The sequence below is a fragment of the Bufo gargarizans genome, chromosome 8, assembly GCF_014858855.1.
Source record: "Bufo gargarizans isolate SCDJY-AF-19 chromosome 8, ASM1485885v1, whole genome shotgun sequence".
Taxonomy (NCBI): Eukaryota; Metazoa; Chordata; class Amphibia; order Anura; family Bufonidae; genus Bufo; species Bufo gargarizans.
In genome coordinates this window covers 13,980,486-14,002,995 of record NC_058087.1, presented here as the reverse complement: position 1 = coordinate 14,002,995, position 22,510 = coordinate 13,980,486, and the positions used below count along the sequence as shown (strand labels likewise).

Below are 22,510 nucleotides of genomic sequence, written 5' to 3'. Positions count from 1 at the left end.
TGCCTTTTTTTACACTGCCCTCGCCCCTTTTTAAAAGTCTCTCAAGACATATAACATGAAAAAATTAATCAAATTTGCAATCAGTCCAAATTAGAAATGTATATTCTTTTATTTTTATTTTTTTCTCTGCAGACTATGTGTTTCCATGGTAACAGACTGCAAACAAACTCTGAGTAGTCTGATCCTGCAGACCTATTCCCCTCTATTTGTCTCTACTTCTGGCTAATCTACCATATAAATGTTAGCACAAAGAAAGGGACATATGGAAGAAAGTATAAAATTACAAGACTGCAGGATCAGAATTTGTTTACTGTCTGTTACCATGAAGATGCGTTGTCTGCACAGAACAGTGGAAACTAAATAATTGGATATTTTTCATTAAAGACTAAAAGTTGCTTAATTTGTTATGACAATAAATTTGGTTAAAAAGGCGTACAAAACTTTCAGTCTGTAATAGCAGCTGTTGTCCGGGGTCTCCAGGAGCTGTACCCTATCGTGTCATGGTAATATGCTTACTGGGGGCTCTTTTTGGAGAAGGGGTGTCTCAATGGAGAGGATTGTTTAAGTAGATTATATTGAAAGAATACGATACATGTGAATGTTATAAAATGTGCATTTCTTTTTCTCACTAAAGCAATTTATAATGTACAGATAGTTTTCTTTAACTGCTTAATGTCTACGTCACGCATATTTTTGCTACCCTATAGAGGTTATCTAAGTAAAAAAAAAAAAAGATTCTTATCTGTTTTGAAAAGAATACATTTTTTTTCCAAAAAGATGTCACATGCAGCTGTCATGCAGTTAGGAAAAAAATTCTACTTCTAAATTTGCAACTGAACCATAACTTTTTTTCAAGGAATGTGCAAAATGTCATTTTTAAAAAATGTTTTCATTGTTTTTGCCGTTTGAATCTAAAAAAAATGGAGTGTTTTTATTTTAGGTGTGGAAAAAAATATCTAAAAATGCAAATTACACAGACTGAAGATAGCGGAGTCTCATGCAAGAAAGTGTCCAGAACTGGAAAAAACTTAACTAAAAAAGTAAATAAAAAAAGCTAATGCTAAAAAAAGCTAGGAATCTGTAGGCTCTCGCTGGCATTGCTCGTTGCGATTCCTGCTTTTTTTCAGATTTTTAGCAAAATGAGTGGAAACAACAAGGCTCTATGCTCATAGGATGTGGCTTATACTTTAATGGAGCAAAAACCAGCCTGCGTATTTTAACCTGTCTCTCACCTGGAATGACTGATATTGTTTTCAATGCTCGGAGAACTCTGAATGTTCTCAATGCTGAGACATTGCCCAGGTCCACAAACTCTGTCACATATCTGCAATAGGGGAGTTCACACACAAACACAATGACAGACACAAAGAAACAGTTGGATGTACAAGGGGCCTAGAACCTTACACCAATTACTTCTTACCTGGGATAACAGAAATAGTTTTCAAAGCTCTTAATACTCTGAAAGTTCGAAGAGCTGAAACATTGCCTAGGTTTACAAATTCTGTTACATACCTGTAGAATTAAATCAGAGTTATTCAGGATTTAGGAAGATTTTATCTTGCACCAGTCTTCTAGGAAAACCGTGCTGATGTTAATGATAAGAGGGGTGAATACGAGAAGGAAGAAGTTGTGTGAAAAAAAAAAGAAATCTGTCTATATTATCTGTGGAATTTTAAGGGGATTATGATATATCACTGGGTTTCAGTGTTCAAATGTCAGTTTTAAAGGAAGTTGCCCCACTGAATACATTTTTTAAAACAGCTTACCATGCTATAAAATAACAAGAGTGGTAATACTGACCTTATGTAACAGCGGCTGCTGTGGGCCGCTGTTCTCCTGCTTACCGCCACGGTCCTGGGTGTCATGTTCAGTGGTCATCTGCTGCCTGTGCTTCCCATTCACCGCTGCAGTCCTGGGCTCTGTTTGTTCTGTGCTTAATTGTCTACAGAACCCGGGAAACGCCAATGTCTAGGATCAGTTGGGGTGGTGGTCCTAGACAAGTCCTTTCCGAAACTTTTAATTCCAGTGACTTTCTCTCATGAGGGAGTCACACTGTCTGTGCCTGAATTATTGGATTCTGGGTCAGCCAGTAACTTCAATCAGCAATCTTAGCAAGACACAAGGACCTTGACACTCAGGCATCCGAGAAGGGGGCTGAGCCACTTATATACATGCAGGAGGGCTAGGATTGATCAGCGAGGTCACATGATCTAACCCATAAAGCACAGGAAGTAACGTGCGCCGGCCCTTAGGAAAGTGCTGCAGGGAAGAAGCAGCAAGTATTCTTTGGCCAGGGCTAAAAGGAAACTGTGGAGCAGATCCCAGAACAAACAGTACCTGCAATGACCTGCAACTGCAGCTGTGAATGGGAAGCACAGGCAACGGATCACTGCTAAACACTGCACCCAGGACCGCAGCGGTAAGCAGGAAAACAGCGGCACACAGTGACCTGCCGATTACTTGCCAATACGTCCTGTGTTCCTTGCTCATCTAAGGTCAACCAGCTTCAGAGATGATGTGTCAACATGATGTGTGATATGCTCCAATAAAAACATTGCCTGTCGACACATGCCCACTACAGCGAAGCATTTCAACACCACTGAGGTCACCGCTACACTGTCCAGTGACTGGCTGCAGGGGTGACCTTAATGGTGTTGAAATGTTAATGCTACAGCCAATGATTGGCTGTAGTGGGAACCAGGGGTGAACTGGCCATAGGCTCTACAAATAAAATTCCCGAGAGCCGAAGCTGCTGGCTAGGTACATAATCATCTTATGACCTGGGTGGTAAATGACACTGGAGCGTCAGGTACTTATGTAACTGACTGGCGGCTGCAGAAGCCTCCTGAATTCATTTGTATGGCTGTCCTCAGATCGGTGATGCAGTCAACTGTGGATGGGGCAAGGAAGCCCATCACTCCCTGCCCCGCTGTTTACCATTATAGGCCACAAGCCACTATATGAGGTAGTGTAGAAATGGCACAGGGACATAAGAGTCTCAGACAGCAGTCTGGAAAAAGTCCATGGCCTGTAACTGAGACAGAGACTTAGAACGGCACTCTAGTATTTTTTATTTTTTTTTCTTCTTTCCTTGGCCACTTGGAGTGCATACTACTGGAAGGACTATATAGGTAATTACTAGGGGAAGTCCAGACTACTGAACATATGGCTGGTTTGATACTGTGGGACACATCTCGCCTCCTAGCCCCTCTGCTCCATATTTAATCAGAGACAATTGGAGGAGGATAGAACAGTGGTAGCTATGATGGCCACCACAGAGGGACGGCGTCTGGGGGAGTATATTGTGCAGCACTGTATTTAGTTCTGCTGGGACAGTGTTTTGTGTTGCAATGTGGTATTGCTGACTCTGCCTACTTGTGTTGGCCCATCTGCTTGTGTTTTCCTGCCTTCTGTGAAAAAGGAGCAACCTTTAGGCATTTTTACAGAGACACTCTAAGGTAGGCATGTGTCAATGGGCAATTTTTTGATTGGAGTCGGTAAACAGAGACCAGAAGGGAACCATGTTGACAAGGAACTGTTATGGTATTATTCCATTTGCTATTTTATACCATTGTAATCAGTAAAAAAAAAAAAATATATATATGTTATTGGACAACTATTAGAAGATGGCATTGTTCAGGGTTCTTGATCTACCGAATGGTTCGCATTCTATAATTTTCCTTTCACTTGTGGTGTTGGCTAATAGCATTTCAGTAAGGAGACTGACTGAAATGTTATTTTTAACTGAAATAACCAGGGAATCAGGGACTTTTTAATAGATAAGGGAAAGGGGGTCCCATTCAGGTTCCTTGTCTCTTAGCCAGAGGGACAAGTGACTATTAAGAGTATCTATTGCGCTAGTAAGCCCAGCATATCTATACATCTACACAACTGATTTCAATGGAAACTGTGTAATATTTCAGTTCCCCTGTGGTGTAGAGAAATGTATTATTGTTATTTTGAAAAAGTGTTGCTTCGTTCTCCCACAGATTATGAATGCTGATGGTCCTTGCAGGGAACCCTTCTTATAAAATGAGAATGTCCAAAAGAGACAATTAACCCACTCACTGGGATTCCATAGTTGTATCAGTTGTTGAAAGATCTTTTGTGTTTTCTAGAGTGTGCATCTCTAGATTTATTCAGACAGGAGGATAGAGCACATTCAGGCAGGTCTTGTGCATGCAGAAAACATTATTGCTGTTTTTACTTGACACTAGCTAGCTATGATGGGGCTCGAGGATATGGAAAACTGTTGCCCAATTTTGATTAGTTATTGTCCATTTTATCTACTACTTCTATAGCAGGAATGCATATATAAAAAAAATAAAAAATTGTTTATCTTAACACCTGTCCCTACTGTAACATTTACCAGAATGAATTTTACATTTCTTTTATTATTTTTTTTATGTAATTTTATTTTACTGTGTATTTATTTTTGCTATTTTTTATTTTAGGCTTTTCCACAATTTCAACATGTTAGATTTTTAAATTATTTTTTTTTACTTTTAAAAAAAATTATATTATTCTCTTTAAGTTAAGTTAATCTTAACATCTGTTCCTACTGTACCATATTCCAGAATTGCATTTTAAGTTTTAATTCTTTTTACTTTTTATTTTAGAATTTGTTTAATGTAATTTTATTTTAATTTGTATTTATTTTTGCTATTTTTATTTTAGGCTTTTTCACAATTTCAATATGTTAGATTTTTTTTATTATTTATTTTAACTTTCTTAAAAAATGTATATTATTCTCTTTAAGTTAAGTTAAATCTTAACATTTGTTCCAACTGTAACATTTTCCAGAAATTAATTTTAAGTTTTGCTTTTACTTTTGATTTTAGAATTTTTTTCAAAATGTAATTATATAAATAATCATTGTTTATGTCTTTCCACAATTTTGGATTATTGTTTTAAACTTTTTTCTAATTTGATATTATTCTCTTTAATTTACTGTAGATGAAACATCATTTCAATGTTCTTTTTCACAATTGAGCCGTGATTTTTTTAATGCAATACTAATATACTGAAGTAGGCAAAAATAGTGGCGAATTGGGAGGTGAAGAAATCCTCATAGAAAGGGTGATAGTACGGTATAAGCAGCCTACTTTTTAAAGATCCAGTAACATAGGCACATTTATGGAAGCAGACAGAGCAGAACTGATTTCAAGAGACATTTCAGAGAGAAATTGAATGTAAAACAATGTGCTGATACTGCGGCATCAAACGCTAACTGTTTCATTCTGTCTTCAGAAATGACTACTTATATTTATAAATCATATACTGTAACTTTATTCTGTTGAATCAAATACGCACGTGTTAATTCAAGAAAAATCTTTTTGCTAAAATTTGCTATAACAAAGTTTCAAAAACTTCCACTTAAAAAAAGTTATGGAGAGACCTGCGCCTCTTCATAACTTCTGTGGATCCACCACCAGCGCAGGGTTTTTATTAAGACCGGCGTCTAAAACGCCGGCCTTAATAAATGTTCTCCACAGTGTAGCCATATTCTAAGATGGTTGTGTGGTTATGAAACCACCACCACCCTGAAAGAAAGAAAAAAAGCTTGTAAGGAAAAGAGTGAATTTCATTGTGTTTTCTCATGAGCCATAAAAACATTGAAAAAACTGTATGGAAGCAACTTGAAGAAGTAATTAAGGAAGTAATGCCACAAAGTAACTCAGCTGAAGGATGCCGGCACACGTGGAACTGCGGGGGTTTGTTATGAGAACTCCAGGGAGTGGTAGGGAGCGTGAAATTGGCAACACACATAACCTTCTCCATGCACTATACAAACACAGGAATTTCTAAGATACATGTGACTATAACCTTGGATGCTTGTATTAAGACATTTTATGCCCAATTTGGATGATTAGGATCTATGTGTTAAATAAGCAGAGGAATTTACTTGTGGACAGTTTTGGTTTTTAGTATCGCAAGCATTGGCTATTGAGACCGATATATGTGCGAACATGCTAATACTCCACAACCTGGATTAGTATTTTAATTCGGTGTTTTATTGATTTGACATTGTGTTTCTTGTTTTATTATCTTTTCATTAAGTGAAATTTGTGTCTATAGGTAGGTGGACCAACTATCTATAAATAAATAATTATTTATACACATAATCTTATTTTATCATCGTTGCCAAAGTGTGGATGTTCTTGTCTATATTTAGTTAAAAGAAAAATGAAAAAGTCTGGTACAGTCTTAGCCAATAGAAAGCAAGTTTAGTGCTCTTATTAAGAGAAACAAAATAGGAGTATTGCAGGTTTGATACCTTTTAATGGCTAACAAAAATAAATAGAATATTTGTTATTGCTGACATATGATATTCCATACTGCATTATATTTTTAGATAGTTCACCTTTATAACTAATGTCTCTTAAGGAGAGAACCTCCATAGAAAGTTGAATTTGCCATCAGAGTTGTTCTGCAGTAGAGAGGCCAAAGCCTCTTTGCTGTCACTGCATTTTAAGAGTAGCGTTCAAGGACATCTAGGAAAAGCTCTGTTCACAGAGTGCAGTTTTTGGTGCACTGTTTTTTTTTAATTGCCTTAACAATTTTATTCAGCGTTTCTTTTTTGTCTCTATCTATGCTATATAAACAAAGAGGACCACCTCTCCTCCCCATGTCTGTTTTAGTAACTACTTGCATCTCCCATTTAATAACAATTCTGGAGCATCTTTTCTTATGACTCTATGTTGCGCCATCCTTAATTATTCCTGCTAGACAATTTGAATGAATTGCTAGCAATTTGCAATGAAGGTCCAGATGGGTGTTACCTGTTGGGGTGTGTCCCTGCACAGTCTGACATTATCCAATCAGCACTGCCAGAGTCAGACTGTTCAGGGACACACCATTTTCGAGCCGCATGTTTGGCTATTTTTGTAACTCACAAAAAAGTGAATTGAGTGACCTCTCCATTTACAGCGGGGGTCCAGATGGGAATCACATCTACTGAACATTTATGGAAAATTGCACTGCCAGCACTGATTGGTTAGTGTCAGATTCTAAACCAGGGATCAGCAACCTCCGGCACTCCAGCTTTTGTGAAACTACAACTCCCAGAATGCTCCTTTCACTTCTATAGTAGTTGCAAGAGCAGCTGAGCCTGTGTGTATGCTGGGAATTGTAGTTTCACAGCAGCTGGAGTGCCAGAGGTTGTTGACCCCTGTTCTAAATGGGTAAATCCCCAACTGGTAACACCCATCTGGACCTAAATTGCAAACTGCTAGTAATTCATTCATAAATTCTATCAGGAATAATAAAGAAATAGCAACAACAGATACTAAATAGTTACTAAAACATAAATGTCAGGAGAGGTTAGAGGTCCTCTTTCAATAACATTTTAGTGAAAACCTCTTTACAAGTAAAATGTAATGTATTATTCATTTGATTAAAGTTTTTAACTTAAAATTTAAATTGATAACATCCTTAATCAACCTTTTTTGCTAGACTTATTTTTTACCATTTTAACAACAGATTATTTTTTTTCCACACACTTCAGCCCTGTAGATTTAGGTGTTGTTGCAGCTGTTCGACTATAATACCTTCAATACTATGGAAGAAAATACTGGGGATTAATTCTCTAAAGTAATTAAATTACTGTTTAATTACATTTTTGGTTTAACCTTATTTTTTTCTAAATGTACAGCAATCGGTAATAAAATATTATTCATAATAATTAATGCTAATACTTAAAATATTCTTAATTCATATAGAAATAACATTACAACAAGTCAACATCTACTGCCAGAAGTGTTAACAGAAGGTTACATTATCTATATCACTGCAGTATCATTCAGTATCTCACTGTCATAGTATACATTATGCTTGCCTATCCTCTAATATGACGGATCAAAACGGAATGCCTCTAAAGATTACAAATTCCGTTATTTTCCATTATAAAACCATGTTATAACAGAAAACAGTAACGGAATTCATAACGGTGATGTCAACCAGCCCTTGCCTAGCAGATTAATGCGTTGTTGCTCCGGTTCTCCCAACTGGGCTCTGTTTACCTGTCTGTAGCGGTGAAATCATGTCGACAACCTGTGATCGTTGCAGCCAATCACTGTTCTCTGCGGTGTTCCAAAGAGGCCAATCATTGGCCGCAGCAGTCACGTGTTGTTGACATGACATCATCGATACAGCAAGGTAAACAGAGCCCAGCCGGGAAAACTGTAGCAGCGGCATGGAATCTGCCAGATAAGTAATGATCACTTTACTGCAGATTTATCCCCATGTGCAGTTAGGCCAGGACTATTGGCCCATAGTCATGCTTACAGTAGATGCTTAGATTATTTGGGGGGGTTTCTAGGAATTGCTGAACATGGCTGCCAGCAAGCTGCCCTAGTATGTTGTGCTCCACTGTAGAGCAGTATTAAGTGTTCCTGTCAAGCTGCTCAGCCTGGCAGCACATTGCAGGCAGGATCACATCATAGGAAAGCTCTGGTTAGTCAGAATCAAAGCGCCCTAGGTAGCAGGGAATGGGGAGCTTTGTGGGCAGGTATGTGTATAGACAACCTACTCGGGATCAAAAATACCTAATCCTGTCCATGGATACACCTCTTTTTCATAGATGGATGCATTTATCGCTATGGACATATTCCATGTCTATGGATCACAACATGCAACCAAAATCTGTAACCCCGCAATATGACTAGTTTGACCAGTGATGTTTGGAGCAATGTTTTTAATTTTTAAAAGGGTAATCTCATATGAATCAATCTAGCCACAGATAAGCCCCTATGATATACCAGGTTTAATAAGCTGTTGAACATCCAGAGACCAAAGAATTCTCCTTGTAACCTAGCCTTGAATTTAATCTGCCATCAGGAGCTTCAGGTAATTAATCTGCTGCATATACAGTAGTTTAATGGAAGTGGTGATTAATTGCTGATCCCAGAAGATCACACAATGCTGTGCAGGAAAAAAAAACTCATTTGAAATGTAGATTTTTTTTCTGACTTATCTTATGCAATTAACCTCTTAAAATAACTTTTGATAGAGCTATTTTTTCCAGTAATTAATAAGACTAATACTGGCCATACACTTTAAATAGCTGTCGATAAGCTATCCTCCCCGATGCCCCCTCCACACACATGCACTCTCAGTTCGACTGAGCGTACATGTGTTCTGAATGGGTAGACTGGAGTTAGCTACTACAAGACGGGCAGCTTATATGTACTGAGAACTAAAGGATATCATGCCTATTCTTGTTTTCCCCGACATTGCCGTCAGAGAAAAGTCAGGCTACCTCCACACACACATTAGATGGTAGGTTGGTGCTGTGGAAATTTGGTAAAAAATTAATTTAATTTGTATGGCCACCTTTAGTCCACACAGGGTATTAGACTAGCATACTTGCCAACACTGTAGTTGGTGAATTTGGGGAATCTAAGCCCTGCACTGGGAATGGCATAAACCCATCTGACAATGTCCACTTATAGGGGGCATATCTGATAAATGCACGTCGCACCTCTGGGACCGTTACATATACTTAAAATTGAGCCCGCACCGCGCATGCGCAGCTGCCTGCTATTTGTTCCTATGGGAGCTCTGAAAATAGCCAAGCAGCACACTCAGCTATTTTTTAAAATCCCATTAAAATGAATGGGAAGCACACCGTGCAGGAATGACCACGCTCCCTTCACTTCTATGGGGCTTATGGAAATAGCCATAAGCGCTCAGCTATTTTTGGCACTCCCATAGGAATGAATAGAGGGCAGCTTCCATTCTAATTATAGGTGCGGTTCCCAGAGGTGGGACCAGTAACTATCAGACAGTGATATGAACCAATATCCAATATGGCAATACCCCATTAGGGGCAGTCTTACAAAAGATTCGGGACTATTGCCAGCTATGCAGTAGTAGGCTCATTATTCACTTGCCTATGGACAGGACTAGAAGGGGGATAGATATAGGGATTGCAGTGCTCTCAATGCAGTTAGGCCTAACCCAAAGGCCCTCAACAATTTAATGAAGCTGGACTCTGGATTTAGTGGTTGAAAAATAGACAACCCTCCATGAACATCCAGTGGGGGCTAGTCTTTTGCACCAGGGTCCATGATCCTTTAGATATGTGGACTGGTTTTTATATGTGGCCCACTGTATATTTTAGAAAATAAGAGGGTCCTTCCCCTCAGTTTTTCTAAAACTGAGATAACAAGGCATCAAAGGGGTTCCTTCTCTCATCTAAATACTGCTCAGCCATGGTATAATGAAAGGTTCTCCAACTTTGTAATAATTTACGGGGCACAATTAGTAATGGCTTTATGCCACTTTTATGGTGTATGATTATGGTTCAAGTCCTATTTGCACTATAATTTCTCACTTTTTTTGCTGCTAAGGGGCAGGACTTAGTAGCAGAGATGAGCCTGTTACTGCCTGACAGATTTACACTAGAAACAGGCATACATTACAGTTCATATCTACAATAGCTCACTGCTGGCATAAATTAGATTTTCTGACACACAGACTGCCAGAGGAATTATTCATGAGACACCAGGACATGGGTGTGACCGAAAACACTGCGCCCCTATAGCTATACCACCTCTCCACAGTCAGATCAGCTTCAATGTGTTTCCACTCCCTTATCTTGCCGCAATGGTGCTGTTCATTCACCAGAATGGCTGAAAAGGGCAGGAGGTTCAGTTCACACAATGCTTGTTGTATATACTTCAGACCAGTTTTGGGGTGGAAGGTATTTATTGGGCACTCATGGTACCCACTAGCTCTGTAAAATATTAAGATAGCCACTCTATATCTACCTTAAAAGGTTCTCTAAAATTTTGCACCGTTGAAGGGAGATCGCTTCACAACTACTAACCATTTTGATATGCCACCGATTCCACAATCTATGCTGTGCTAACGTGACTTCCTGACTCTGGATGTGAGCTCTTCCACTGACCTCTTGACTGCACAGGAGCAGATCTGCCCAACATGTCAGCGGAAGAGCCCGCAGCCAGTGTCAGGCCGTCAGGTGAGCACAGACTGCAGAATCGTCGATGCTACAAATTGGTAAGCGTTGGTGAAATGATCTTCCTTCCACAGACTGTCTGAAAGCTAAAATTTAGTCAAAGCCCCTTAAACTCATAATAATATGCAGTATGATACTTACGCCATAACAATTACGCTGAAATCCAGCCAGTTCCATGGATCTCGCAGGAAGGTAAACTTTTCTAGACAGAAACCTCTTGCTAGAATTTTTATGAGAGATTCAAATGTATAAATTCCAGTGAAGGTGTATCTGTGAAGGGGAAAAAAAACCACTTGAGGTTAATAGAATGAAACAAAATTCTAAGATTTACTCCTTTTGCCTTCCTTTCACCCACGACCTCTCCTCCCTTATGGCTGAACTTTCTTTTTAAACCATACTAACTATATCACTACATACCTACCAACTTTTGAAAATCTCAAGGAGGGAAAATATTTGTGGCGCGCATCACGGCAGTTTTTTTCATATAGGCCCCGCCTCTAACTCCGCCCAAATCATAATTACTGACTCCATCCCAACTGTAGCAGCTGGGGATCGGTTAGGTGAGCGTAAGTTCCTTTATTATCTTCACAGCATGTGCACCCTGGAACTATTGTTTTTATTAGCATAAGGCCGAATGCACACGGCCGTAAGCGGTCTGTGGTATCCCGGCCTGGCATCCTGCTGAGAGCAGGAGCGCACGGCGTCATTGGTTGCTATGACGCCGTGCGCTTCATGCCGCTGCTGCACTACAGTAATACACTCGTATAATCTATGTTCCACGGCCGTGTGCATTCGGCCTAAATCATCAGATTATAGATATTTTAAGGTCCAAATTGCACAAAATAATGAAGTTCTGGTCTAATATACAGGTAGACACCAGAGGCACTTTAGTAAGGAGGAATTTAGTAAATTTATTAATGAATATTTATGCATTAATTTCCAGGTCAAAAAGAGGGACATTTAAGAATCACGTTCATAGCTGGTTGCAGCATCCGATAGCAATAACAGAGTTTAAAATTTAAAAAGAACAAAAAAAATCATTCCTCACCCATTTGTTCTCGATGGGCCGGCCACCACCATCTTGATTGAAGATCCGGCGCAAAATCTTGCATGGTCGTCATACGTCACCACGAGATCTTCAAGCACGTCGAGGCGGCGGCCGGCCCATCGCAATCAAATGGATGAGCTAAGTATGATTTTTTTTTTTACACCATTTCAGGTAAAATCGATTCACTATCATGAAGCTCGAGGAAATTTGGGGACTTCGATTTGCTCAACACTAGAGTTGAGCGAACACCTGGATGTTCGGGTTCGAGAAGTTCGGCCGAACATCCCGGAAATGTTCGGGTTCGGGATCCGAACCCGATCCGAACTTCGTCCCGAACCCGAACCCCATTGAAGTCAATGGGGACCCGAACTTTTCGGCACTAAAAAGGCTGTAAAACAGCCCAGGAAAGAGCTAGAGGGCTGCAAAAGGCAGCAACATGTAGGTAAATCCCCTGCAAACAAATGTGGATAGGGAAATGAATTAAAATAAAAATTAAATAAATAAAAATTAACCAAAATCAATTGGAGAGAGGTTCCATAGCAGAGAATCTGGCTTCCCGTCACCCACCACTGGAACAGTCCATTCTCAGATATTTAGGCCCCGGCACCCAGGCAGAGGAGAGAGGTCCCGTAACAGAGAATCTGTCTTCATGTCAGCAGAGAATTAGTCTGCATGTCATAGCAGAGAATGAGGCTTCACGTCAGCCACCACTGCAACAGTCCATTGGCATATATTTAGGCCCAGCACCCAGGCAGAGGAGGGAGGTCCCGTAACAGAGAATCTGTCTTCATGTCAGCAGAGAATTAGTCTGCATGTCATAGCAGAGAATCAGGCTTCACGTCAGCCACCACTGCAACAGTCCATTGGCATATATTTAGGCCCAGCACACACACAGGCAGAGGAGAGAGGTCCCGTAACAGAGAATCTGGCTTCATGTCAGCAGAGAATCAGTCTGCATGTCATAGCAGAGAATGAGGCTTCACGTCAGCCACCACTGCAACAGTCCATTGGCATATATTTAGGCCCAGCACACACACAGGCAGAGGAGAGAGGTCCCGTAACAGAGAATCTGGCTTCATGTCAGCAGAGAATCAGTCTGCATGTCATAGCAGAGAATGAGGCTTCACGTCAGCCACCACTGCAACAGTCCATTGGCATATATTTAGGCCCAGCACCCAGGCAGAGGAGGGAGGTCCCGTAACAGAGAATCTGTCTTCATGTCAGCAGAGAATTAGTCTGCATGTCATAGCAGAGAATGAGGCTTCACGTCAGCCACCACTGCAACAGTCCATTGGCATATATTTAGGCCCAGCACACACACAGGCAGAGGAGAGAGGTCCCGTAACAGAGAATCTGGCTTCATGTCAGCAGAGAATCAGTCTGCATGTCATAGCAGAGAATGAGGCTTCACGTCAGCCACCACTGCAACAGTCCATTGGCATATATTTAGGCCCAGCACACACACAGGCAGAGGAGAGAGGTCCCGTAACAGAGAATCTGGCTTCATGTCAGCAGAGAATCAGTCTGCATGTCATAGCAGAGAATGAGGCTTCACGTCAGCCACCACTGCAACAGTCCATTGGCATATATTTAGGCCCAGCACCCAGGCAGAGGAGGGAGGTCCCGTAACAGAGAATCTGTCTTCATGTCAGCAGAGAATTAGTCTGCATGTCATAGCAGAGAATGAGGCTTCACGTCAGCCACCACTGCAACAGTCCATTGGCATATATTTAGGCCCAGCACCCAGGCAGAGGAGGGAGGTCCCGTAACAGAGAATCTGTCTTCATGTCAGCAGAGAATTAGTCTGCATGTCATAGCAGAGAATGAGGCTTCACGTCAGCCACCACTGGAACAGTCCATTCTCAGATATTTAGGCCCCGGCACCCAGGCAGAGGAGAGAGGTCCCGTAACAGAGAATCTGTCTTCATGTCAGCAGAGAATTAGTCTGCATGTCATAGCAGAGAATGAGGCTTCACGTCAGCCACCACTGCAACAGTCCATTGGCATATATTTAGGCCCAGCACCCAGGCAGAGGAGAGAGGTCCCGTAACAGACAATCTGGCTTCATGTCAGCAGAGAATCAGTCTGCATGTCATAGCAGAGAATCAGGCTTCACGTCACCCACCACTGCAACAGTCCATTGTCATAAATTTAGGCCCAGCACTAGTGTTGAGCGGCATGTCCCATATTCGAATTCGCGAAATTTTGTGAATATTCGAAAGAATATTCGTAAAATATTCGCGATTATTCAAATTCGTTATTATTTCGCATATGCGATAATTCGAATTATCGCATAATACATATGCTATGCAAAATTCACATGTGCGCTAATGAAATCGCCTTACGAAGATTCGCAACTCAATTCAATCACTAATGTATGAATGCAATGCCCTTTGCCTCTGTTCTGGGACAAGTGTAGATATTCGCATGTGCGCTAATAAAATCGCCTTACGAAGATTCGCACCTCAATCACTTTCTAGGGAATGTGAGACTTTTGGGAATCAATCGAGATACAGTGGGGGGTGATGACAGTAGTTGACAGAGTACAGATCAATGTAATCTGTAAGGTGGAAAGTAAAATAAAAAATACGAATATTCGTAAATCGAATTTTACGAAGTTCTACGTATTCGCGAATATGGTGCTATACTATATGAATGCACAGGCCTTTGCCTCTCTGTTCTGGGGACAAGTGTAGATATTTGCATTTGCGTTAATAAAATCGCCTTACGAAGATTCGCAGCTCAATTCAATCACTAATGTATGAATGCAAAGCCCTTTGCCTCTGTTCTGGGACAAGTGTAGATATTCGCATGTGCGCTAATAAAATCGCCTTACGAAGATTCGCAACTCAATTCACTAATGTATGAATGCAAAGCCCTTTGCCTCTGTTCTGGGACGTGCCGATATTCGCATGTGCGCTAATAAAATCGCCTTACGAAGATTCGCGCCTCAATCACTTTCTAGGCAATGTGAGTAAGATCTGAGCTGTTGGACCTTTGGGAAACAATCAATTATATGTGTACTGTAATTTTGTGGGGGGGGGGGGGAAACAAAAAACGAATATTCGTTTTTACGAATATATAGCACTATATTCGAAATATTCGCGAAATCGCGAAGTTGCGATATTCGCGAAAAAAATTTGCTTTTCGAATATTCGCGCTCAACACTACCCAGCACCCAGGCAGAGGAGAGAGGTCCCGTAACAGAGAATCTGGCTTCATGTCAGCAGAGAATCAGTCTTCATATCATAGCAGAGAATCAGGCTTCACGTCACCCACCACTGTAAGAGTCAATTTTCATAAATTTAGGCCCAGAACCCAGGCAGAGGAGAAAGGTCCCGTAACAGACAATCTGGCTTCATGTCAGCAGAGAATCAGTCTTCATATCATAGCAGAGAATCAGGCTTCACGTCACCCACCACTGCAACAGTCAATTGTCATAAATTTAGGCCCAGCACCCAGGCAGAGGAGAGAGCTCCCGTAACAGAGGATCTGGCTTCATGTCAGCAGAGAATCAGTCTGCATGTCATAGCAGAGAATGAGGCTTCACGTCACCCACCACTGCAACAGTCCATTGGCATATATTTAGGCCTAGCACACAGGCAGAGCAGAGAGGTCCCGTAACAGACAATCTGGCTTCATGTCAGCAGAGAATCAGTCTGCATGTCATAGCAGAGAATGAGGCTTCACGTCACCCACCACTGCAACAGTCCATTGGCATATATTTAGGCCTAGCACACAGGCAGAGCAGAGAGGTCCCGTAACAGACAATCTGGCTTCATGACAGCAGAGAATTAGTCTGCATGTCATAGCAGAGAATGAGGCTTCACGTCAGCCACCACTGCAACAGTCCATTGGCATATATTTAGGCCCAGCACCCAGGCAGAGGAGAGAGGTCCCGTAACAGACAATCTGGCTTCATGTCAGCAGAGAATTAGTCTGCATGTCATAGCAGAGAATCAGGCTTCACGTCAGCCACCACTGCAACAGTCCATTGTCATAAATTTAGGCCCAGCACCCAGGCAGAGGAGAGAGGTCCCGTAACAGACAATCTGGCTTCATGTCAGCAGAGAATTAGTCTGCATGTCATAGCAGAGAATGAGGCTTCACGTCACCCACCACTGCAACAGTCCATTGGCATATATTTAGGCCTAGCACACAGGCAGAGCAGAGAGGTCCCGTAACAGACAATCTGGCTTCATGTCAGCAGAGAATCAGTCTGCATGTCATAGCAGAGAATGAGGCTTCACGTCACCCACCACTGCAACAGTCCATTGGCATATATTTAGGCCTAGCACACAGGCAGAGCAGAGAGGTCCCGTAACAGACAATCTGGCTTCATGTCAGCAGAGAATCAGTCTGCATGTCATAGCAGAGAATGAGGCTTCACGTCACCCACCACTGCAACAGTCCATTGGCATATATTTAGGCCTAGCACACAGGCAGAGCAGAGAGGTCCCGTAACAGACAATCTGGCTTCATGACAGCAGAGAATTAGTCTGCATGTCATAGCAGAGAATGAGGCTTCACGTCAGCCACCACTGCAACAGTCCATTGGCATATATTTAGGCCCAGCACCCAGGCAGAGGAGAGAGGTCCCGTAACAGACAATCTGGCTTCATGTCAGCAGAGAATTAGTCTGCATGTCATAGCAGAGAATCAGGCTTCACGTCAGCCACCACTGCAACAGTCCATTGTCATAAATTTAGGCCCAGCACCCAGGCAGAGGAGAGAGGTCCCGTAACAGACAATCTGGCTTCATGTCAGCAGAGAATTAGTCTGCATGTCATAGCAGAGAATGAGGCTTCACGTCAGCCACCACTGCAACAGTCCATTGGCATATATTTAGGCCTAGCACACAGGCAGAGCAGAGAGGTCCCGTAACAGACAATCTGGCTTCATGACAGCAGAGAATCAGTCTGCATGTCATAGCAGAGAATCAGGCTTCACGTCAGCCACCACTGCAACAGTCCATTGTCATAAATTTAGGCCCAGCACCCAGGCAGAGGAGAGAGGTCCCGTAACAGACAATCTGGCTTCATGTCAGCAGAGAATCAGTCTTCATATCATAGCAGAGAATCAGGCTTCACGTCACCCACCACTGTAAGAGTCAATTTTCATAAATTTAGGCCCAGAACCCAGGCAGAGGAGAAAGGTCCCGTAACAGACAATCTGGCTTCATGTCAGCAGAGAATCAGTCTTCATATCATAGCAGAGAATCAGGCTTCACGTCACCCACCACTGCAACAGTCAATTTTCATAAATTTAGGCCCAGAACCCAGGCAGAGGAGAAAGGTCCCGTAACAGACAATCTGGCTTCATGTCAGCAGAGAATCAGTCTTCATATCATAGCAGAGAATCAGGCTTCACGTCACCCACCACTGCAACAGTCAATTGTCATAAATTTAGGCCCAGCACCCAGGCAGAGGAGAGAGCTCCCGTAACAGAGGATCTGGCTTCATGTCAGCAGAGAATCAGTCTGCATGTCATAGCAGAGAATGAGGCTTCACGTCACCCACCACTGCAACAGTCCATTGGCATATATTTAGGCCTAGCACACAGGCAGAGGAGAGGTTCATTCAACTTTGGGTAGCCTCGCAATATAATGGTAAAATGAAAATAAAAATAGGATTGAATGAGGAAGTGCCCTGGAGTCCAATAATATATGGTTATGGGGAGGTAGTTAATGTCTAATCTGGACAAGGGACGGACAGGTCCTGTGGGATCCATGCCTGGTTCATTTTTATGAACGTCAGCTTGTCCACATTGGCTGTAGACAGGCGGCTGCGTTTGTCTGTAATGACGCCCCCTGCCGTGCTGAATACACGTTCAGACAAAACGCTGGCCGCCGGGCAGGCCAGCACCTCCAAGGCATAAAAGGCTAGCTCTGGCCACGTGGACAATTTAGAGACCCAGAAGTTGAATGGGGCCGAACCATCAGTCAGTACGTGGAGGGGTGTGCACACGTACTGTTCCACCATGTTAGTGAAATGTTGCCTCCTGCTAACACGTTGCGTATCAGGTGGTGGTGCAGTTAGCTGTGGCGTGTTGACAAAAGTTTTCCACATCTCTGCCATGCTAACCCTGCCCTCAGAGGAGCTGGCCGTGACACAGCTGCCTTGGCGACCTCTTGCTCCTCCTCTGCCTTGGCCTTGGGCTTCCACTTGTTCCCCTGTGACATTTGGGAATGCTCTCAGTAGCGCGTCTACCAACGTGCGCTTGTACTCGCGCATCTTCCTATCACGCTCCAGTGCAGGAAGTAAGGTGGGCACATTGTCTTTGTAGCGTGGATCCAGCAGGGTGGCAACCCAGTAGTCCGCACAGGTTAAAATGTGGGCAACTCTGCTGTCGTTGCGCAGGCACTGCAGCATGTAGTCGCTCATGTGTGCCAGGCTGCCCAGGGATAAGGACAAGCTGTCCTCTGTGGGAGGCGTATCGTCATCGTCCTGCCTTTCCCCCCAGCCACGCACCAGTGATGGACCCGAGCTGCGTTGGGTGCCACCCCGCTGTGACCATGCTTCATCCTCATCCTCCTCCACCTCCTCCTCATCCTCGTCCTCCTCGTCCTCCAGTAGTGGGCCCTGGCTGGCCACATTTGTACCTGGCCTCTGCTGTTGCCAAAAACCTCCCTCTGAGTCACTTCGAAGAGACTGGCCTGAAAGTGCTAAAAATGACCCCTCTTCCTCCTCCTCCTCCTCCTCCTCCTCCTGGGCCACCTCCTCTTCCATCATCGCCCTAAGTGTTTTCTCAAGGAGACATAGAAGTGGTATTGTAACGCTGATAACGGTGTCATCGCCACTGGCCATGTTGGTGGAGTACTCGAAACAGCGCAACAGGGCACACAGGTCTCGCATGGAGGCCCAGTCATTGGTGGTGAAGTGGTGCTGTTCTGTAGTGCGACTGACCCGTGCGTGCTGCAGCTGAAACTCCACTATGGCCTGCTGCTGCTCGCACAGTCTGTCCAGCATGTGCAAGGTGGAGTTCCACCTGGTGGGCACGTCGCATATGAGGCGGTGAGCGGGAAGGCCGAAGTTACGCTGTAGCGCAGACAGGCGAGCAGCAGCAGGATGTGAACGCCGGAAGCGCGAACAGACGGCCCGCACTTTATGCAGCAGCTCTGACATGTCGGGGTAGTTGTGAATGAACTTCTGCACCACCAAATTCAGCACATGCGCCAAGCAAGGGATGTGCGTCAAATTGGCTAGTCCCAGAGCTGCAACGAGATTTCGCCCATTATCACACACCACCAGGCCGGGCTTGAGGCTCACCGGCAGCAACCACTCGTCGGTCTGTTGTTCTATACCCCGCCACAACTCCTGTGCGGTGTGGGGCCTGTCCCCCAAACATATGAGTTTCAGAATGGCCTGCTGACGTTTACCCCGGGCTGTGCTGAAGTTGGTGGTGAAGGTGTGTGGCTGACTGGATGAGCAGGTGGAAGAAGAGGAGGAGGAAGCCGAGAAGGAGGAGGTGGCAACAGGAGGCAAAGAATGTTGCCCTGCGATCCTTGGCGGCGGAAGGACGTGCGCCAAACAGCTCTCCGCCTGGGGCCCAGCTGCCACTACATTTACCCAGTGTGCAGTTAGGGAGATATAGCGTCCCTGGCCGTGCTTACTGGTCCACGTATCTGTGGTTAGGTGGACCTTGCTACAGATGGCGTTGCGCAGTGCACACTTGATTTTATGGGATACTTGGTTGTGCAGGGAAGGCACGGCTCTCTTGGAGAAGTAGTGCCGGCTGGGAACAACATACTGTGGGACAGCAAGCGACATGAGCTGTTTGAAGCTGTCTGTGTCCACCAGCCTAAATGACAGCATTTCATAGGCCAGTAGTTTAGAAATGCTGGCATTCAGGGCCAGGGATCGAGGGTGGCTAGGTGGGAATTTACGCTTTCTATCAAATGTTTGTGAGATGGAGAGCTGAACGCTGGCGTGTGACATGGTTGAGACGCTTGGTGACGGAGGTGGTGGTGGTGGTGGTGTTGGTGGTACATCCCCTGTTTGCTGGGCGGCAGGTGCCAACGTTCCTCCAGAGGCGGAGGAAGAGGCCGAGGCGGCAGCAGCAGAATAGGCCGAGGCGGCAGCAGCAGAAGAGGTAGCAGGGGGAGCCTGAGTGACTTCCTTGGTTTTAAGGTGTTTACTCCACTGCAGTTCATGCTTTGCATGCAGGTGCCTGGTCATGCAGGTTGTGCTCAGGTTCAGAACGTTAATGCCTCGCTTCAGGCTCTGATGGCACAGCGTGCAAACCACTCGGGTCTTGTCGTCAGCACATTGTTTGAAGAAGTGCCATGCCAGGGAACTCCTTGAAGCTGCCTTTGGGGTGCTCGGTCCCAGATGGCGGCGGTCAGTAGCAGGCGGAGTCTCTTGGCGGCGGGTGTTCTGCTTTTGCCCACTGCTCCCTCTTTTGCTACGCTGTTGGCTCGGTCTCACCACTGCCTCTTCCTCCGAACTGTGAAAGTCAGTGGCACGACCTTCATTCCATGTGGGGTCTAGGACCTCATCGTCCCCTGCATCGTCTTCCACCCAGTCTTGATCCCTGACCTCCTGTTCAGTCTGCACACTGCAGAAAGACGCAGCAGTTGGCACCTGTGTTTCGTCATCATCAGAGACATGCTGAGGTGGTATTCCCATGTCCTCATCATCAGGAAACATAAGTGGTTGTGCGTCAGTGCATTCTATGTCTTTCACCGCTGGGGAAGGGCTAGGTGGATGCCCTTGGGAAACCCTGCCAGCGGAGTCTTCAAACAGCATAAGAGACTGCTGCATAACTTGAGGCTGAGACAGTTTCCCTGGTATGCATGGGGGTGATGTGACAGACTGATGGGGTTGGTTTTCAGGCGCCATCTGTGCGCTTTCTGCAGAAGACTGGGTGGGAGATAATGTGAACGTGCTGGATCCACTGTCGGCCACCCAATTGACTAATGCCTGTACCTGCTCAGGCCTTACCATCCTTAGAACGGCATTGGGCCCCACCATATATCGCTGTAAATTCTGGCGGCTACTGGGACCTGAGGTAGTTGGTACACTAGGACGTGTGGATGTGGCAGAACGGCCACGTCCTCTCCCAGCACCAGAGGGTCCACTAACACCACCACGACCATGTCCACGTCCGCGTCCCTTACTAGATGTTTTTCTCATTGTTATGGTTCACCACAACAACAAATATATTATTTGGCCCAATGTATTGTATTCAAATTCAGCGGGATATAAATTTGAGGCCTAGTATTTAGGCGCTGGGTGACCGGTATGGATTTAGTGACAGAATTAGACTTGGAAATGCACAGAAGCGTGTGTGTGTGAAGTTATTCTGAATGACCCAATGTGCACCTTGAATATTATATACCCTTTTAGGGATAGATTTCAAATAGCTCTGATATAGCAGAAACCACTAAATTATGAAATTGCTAAATTGGGAATTGTACTTCAACCCAGAACAAAAAATGTGCTTTGACGGACACTAAATATCTTGCCCAGCAACAACAGTACAGCGGTGGGTAACGAGAGATTTAGAGGGAATTAAATTTGAGGCCTAGTATTTAGGCGCTGGGTCACCGGTATGGATTTAGTGACAGAATTAGACTTGGAAATACACAGTAGCGGGTGTGTGTGAAGTTATTCTGAATGACCCTATGTGCACCTTCAATATTATATACCCTTTTAGGGATAGATTTCAAATAGCTCTGATATAGCAGAAACCACTAAATTATGAAATTGCTAAATTGGGAATTGTACTTCAACCCAGAACAAAAAATGTGCTTTGACGGACACTAAATATCTTGCCCAGCAACAACAGTACAGCGGTGGGTAACGAGAGATTTAGAGGGAATTAAATTTGAGGCCTAGTATTTAGGCGCTGGGTCACCGGTATGGATTTAGTGACAGAATTAGACTTGGAAATGCACAGAAGCGTGTGTGTGAAGTTATTCTGAATGACCCAATGTGCACCTTCAATATTATATACCCTTTTTGGGATAGATTTCAAATAGCTCTGATATAGCAGGAACCACTAAATTATGAAATTGCTAAATTGGGAATTGTACTTCAACCCAGAACAAAAAATGTGCTTTGACGGGCACTAAATAACTTTCCCAGCTACAACAGGACAACGGTAACGAGAGATTTAGAGGGATTTAAATTTGAGGCCTAGTATTTAGGCGCTGGGTGACAGGTATGGGTTTAGTGACAGAATTAGACTTGGAAATACACAGTAGCGGGTGTGTGTGAAGTTATTCTGAATGACCCTATGTGCACCTTCAATATTATATACCCTTTTAGGGATAGATTTCAAATAGCTCTGATATAGCAGAAACCACTAAATTATGAAATTGCTAAATTGGGAATTGTACTTCAACCCAGAACAAAAAATGTGCTTTGACGGACACTAAATATCTTGCCCAGCAACAACAGTACAGCGGTGGGTAACGAGAGATTTAGAGGGAATTAAATTTGAGGCCTAGTATTTAGGCGCTGGGTCACCGGTATGGA

The 22,510-nt window shown here is 43.6% G+C and overlaps 1 protein-coding gene across 1 annotated transcript in view; it reads right to left on the bottom strand.

Moving 5' to 3' along the window:
- The window catches only part of LOC122944406 (sodium channel protein type 2 subunit alpha-like), a 266,258-nt gene that overhangs the window by 105,634 nt on the left and 138,114 nt on the right, over positions 1-22,510 (bottom strand). The window contains exons 5-6 of the mRNA XM_044302629.1: positions 11,123-11,251; positions 1,421-1,512 (exon numbers count right to left, since the gene is read on the bottom strand). Coding sequence (XP_044158564.1) covers positions 1,421-1,512; positions 11,123-11,251 — 221 coding nt within the window. The remainder of the gene's footprint in view (positions 1-1,420; positions 1,513-11,122; positions 11,252-22,510) is intronic.